The sequence below is a fragment of the Charadrius vociferus genome, unplaced genomic scaffold (genome assembly GCF_000708025.1).
Source record: "Charadrius vociferus isolate BGI_N301 unplaced genomic scaffold, ASM70802v2 scaffold435, whole genome shotgun sequence".
Classification (NCBI taxonomy): domain Eukaryota; kingdom Metazoa; phylum Chordata; class Aves; order Charadriiformes; family Charadriidae; genus Charadrius; species Charadrius vociferus.
Genome location: NW_009648540.1, coordinates 128,209 through 131,937, shown reverse-complemented (window position 1 = coordinate 131,937; position 3,729 = coordinate 128,209). Strand labels below are relative to the sequence as shown.

At 40.3% G+C, this 3,729-nt stretch overlaps 1 protein-coding gene across 1 annotated transcript in view; it reads right to left on the bottom strand.

Annotated features, from left to right (window-relative positions):
- HEATR1 (HEAT repeat containing 1) overlaps window positions 1-3,729 on the bottom strand; it is a 39,057-nt gene that overhangs the window by 1,604 nt on the left and 33,724 nt on the right. Inside the window, exons 36-42 of the mRNA XM_009885927.1 lie at window positions 3,289-3,439; window positions 2,808-2,966; window positions 1,960-2,094; window positions 1,605-1,709; window positions 1,343-1,511; window positions 430-584; window positions 1-43 (exon numbers count right to left, since the gene is read on the bottom strand). The exon at window positions 1-43 is cut by the window's left edge and continues 107 nt beyond it. Coding sequence (XP_009884229.1) covers window positions 1-43; window positions 430-584; window positions 1,343-1,511; window positions 1,605-1,709; window positions 1,960-2,094; window positions 2,808-2,966; window positions 3,289-3,439 — 917 coding nt within the window. The remainder of the gene's footprint in view (window positions 44-429; window positions 585-1,342; window positions 1,512-1,604; window positions 1,710-1,959; window positions 2,095-2,807; window positions 2,967-3,288; window positions 3,440-3,729) is intronic.

Here is a 3,729-nt window from a genome sequence, read left to right as displayed (position 1 = left end):
CTCTTTCCTGTAATTTCTCATCTCCTCCAAGTGTATTTTCTAGCTGTGGAAGTAAAAAGCTTGTCAAATAGATTCAGGCTCAGATAAACCCAGCCAAAACACACTTCTAGCTTTGGCTTTCAGGTACTTGAGAGTTACGTCAAAGAGCATCAGTGGAAGTGCACTGGTCTGCAAGAGCTCAACAACATGCGTGAACCTTACAGAATGAAGACATTTAGGAGGAGGATAAAAAAATTAATAATTTGGAGCCTCAGAGGCAAAGCAGTTAATACTGTCTGTAGGCCAAAGACAATGAATTAATTCCTCTCTTTTTGTTAAGGGAGGGGATTGAGGCCTGATAGTTAAAAAAAAATAAATAATCTCTCAGATGGTGGGGCAGGGGGGAAATTCAGCCAGCTATGAATTGGGGTTTTTTGTGTTTGTCAATACCTGATCGACCAGAGGCATCATCAAGGTTTCTGCTCTTTCCTTGCTCAGGAACTTCTGGGTGTCAAATAGGAAGAGTTTGTGCAGACAGTCCATGGTGAACTGCAACAGTAGACAGCTCTTTTCTGTGCTATTGTCGGAGTCAAAGAAAGCTTCATCTACATATCAATCAAGAAGAAAAAAAAACATCAAAAAAAAAAAAAAAGAAAATACAAAACTTCCCCACAAGATAGAAACATTGTTAGTTTGTGAATATAGCTAAAGGATGCACTATATAGCAATTACATACTCATCACTCGGAACAATAAAGTGGATGCAACATGTTATCTGGCTTTTAGCTAATGCCCTAGCAGGTCTGCCACTGCCATTCACAGTCAGCTGAGGATAAAAGAGAATAGCCACAGGCTATAGAAAAAGTGCTTGGCAATACCTGTGGATATGGATAATTTCTTCAGGCCACTACAAATGGGATGAGCAAATAGTTTCCCATACAAAAAAGTAATACCTACTTTTGCCAAAAAAAGAGAGGAGTCTGAACACACTAGGTAGCATATAGGCGAAGTCAATGAATGAAAAAAAAAAAAAAGAAAAAGAAAAAAACCCAAACAGAAACAAGTCAACCTCTTTCCACACAATTTCATTCTCATGGAACTCACTGGGACTGACATTGAATATTTTCATGTAGTCTCAACTTTGTACTGGCAGCCCAGAGCCCATGGATGAAAAATGTCCTTTGGTTCCATCAGAATAAGAAAGATGCCTTATTTATGAGAGAAAGAAGAAAGAGAGAAATGAGAGGTATGTGCTGTGAAGTACATCCTGTAAGACTAAACTTTCAGCAATTATAATTAACCTCTTTCAAGCAATTAAGAGTTAGCCTGCCAATCGTCTCTGTAGATAGTAACTGAAAACCTACCAGTTTTAGAAATGTTGACCTGGTTCAGTGTGTCAGCAAATGGCTTCACTAAATGCCCAGCAAATAGGGTGAAGAGACCCTTGAGCTTGTCTGCAATGCGATCTGCTATTCGGTGGAATGTCAGCAGTCTGTCTTTTAAGGTAGACTCTGTTTTGGACCAATCAAAGAGCTGAAAGTGAAAGGCAGATTAGCTCTTCCCTGTGTCTGTGCACCGAAAAATACAAATATGCTGATGCAGGTAAATTATATTTAAACGTCTTACCTTGAAGAAGAGGGGTCTGAAGGAAGCCTCGGAAAGTTTCATAACCATACTTATTAGACAATCAATAATGCAAGCCTCTGTCTTACCAACTTCCTCTAAATCATCCTAGAAATATTAGAAAACATAATTCCAAGTTTGAAGTGGAAAAATTTGAGGTTTCAAAGCACGTTTTAATTTTGTCTGTTTCAGACTAAATACCTAACTGTAATGTTTTCTACCCCAAGAACAATTCCAGAACAGAATATTTGATACCCAGAATTTGAGAGCAACGGAAACTACTAATATTTTTTAAACAACTGATAGGATTAGCATGTAGAGGTTTATTTGCTGCTGTTCATCCCCCTGAACAAGGCACCTCAGCATGCTCTGTTCGGAAGTCCAGGGCTTTCATGAAAAATGCCGTCAGCTCAGACTGATGGGAGATCAGGTGCTCCTTCTCCATACCAACAATGTGCTCCTTCAAAATGTTCATAAGGGGACCCAGGCAGTTCTGCCAAAACAAAATCAAAGCAATGCAAAGGCAACTGTGATACTGACAGTAACCGACAAACATAACAAGGGAACTGGATTTTTGCACTTCACACATTTACTCATTAAAATACTCAATAAATAAAACTTCATCCTGTACTTTTGGGGGGCTTAAGTTCGTAGGATTCCTGAAAAGATTTTGTCTCCCCTCTCCAATCCTGGAGATACCAGTTAAGGCTGAAAGGTTCGCATCTATGAGACAGGAGCAAAGCCCTAGATGAAAATTATGACTCAACTTGTATTCCCAGCAGATAAATCAAGGCCTTTATGAATGGGCTGATCTCTCAAGCATTTATCATCTAATGTGCTAAGGACATTAAACTCGTGCATTTCTCCCAGGTCTAACTTTCCTGAATCACCACTGTGGTACAAAAGAAAACAGAGATAACGTAAAGACTGTGCTAGGTTTGGCTGGGATGGAGTTAATTTTCTTCATGGCAGATCATATGGTGCTGTGTTTTAGATCTGTGACCAAAACAACGCTGATAACACACCAGTAGTTGCATAATGTTAAGACTTTCTTTGTTTCTCACTCTGCTGCCCCAGTGAGTAAGCTGGTGGTGGGCAAGAGGTTGGGAGGGGACACAACTGGAACAGTTGAACCAAATTTTGTAGTGCTTGTTTGTTTGTTTCTTTCTTTCATCACGATGCAAAAGAATGAAAAAAACCCCTTACCTTCCGGGTATTTGCCACCTCACTGTAACACTTTGTAACTGCAGGCAAGAGTATTCGAGGAGCAAGCCTCGTGGCTAGGATAGTTTTCAGTGATGTTACGCGTAAGCTTATCTGGGAAGAAGGACCAAACTCGACCGCAATCTTTTCCAAGCGGACAACCTATCAGGAAATCCAACAAAAGTTAGGCATACTTAAAACAACTCAAGAATTTATTTTACAGTAGTTGTCTGTTGCAAGTGTCTGACGGGAATTTTGCTGTTTGCTCCTTACGTGAGGATTCTTGTGTAGAGCTCCGCTGTCTTCAGAAGACAAGCACTGAAAAAATGTGCATGTCAGCGGCAGGGGGTCAAAGTTACCCTGACTAGAGCTGTTAGATACACATTTGACGAGATCGTGGAAAAAAGTAATCTCTGTAGCTTCTTCTAGGAACCGTGCAGATTCTGTCCCCCATTATATATCTGGTAGGAGTCAAATGGCTCACCTGCAGCAAGCAATCCAAAAGATAAGGACTAAGGAAGTGTGGTAATGTTTCTGCAACCTTCAGCAGAGCAGTGACGGCACTCAGCAAGTAAATCTCATTGGAGACCAGTTCCTTCTTACTTTTTAAAGTCTTCAACAGTGCCGGCATCAGCCTGTGAATAACCAAGCATAAACAGAGAAAGGTGAAACCACTGACCATTTGGAGGCACATTTCCAATTGCATAAATCCATCTGTTATGCCTGCAGGGACAATTTTCACATCATTTTCCACATGTGTATTTGAGAAAACTCCGTATTCTAGGCTCTTCTGCTGTATTTCATTTTTTCAAAGCTAATGATGAATATTAGGTTTAGAATCACAGAGTCATTGAATGGTTTCAGTCAGAAGGATCTTTAAAGATCATCTAGTCCACCCCCCCCGCGATAGACAGGGAAATCTTTC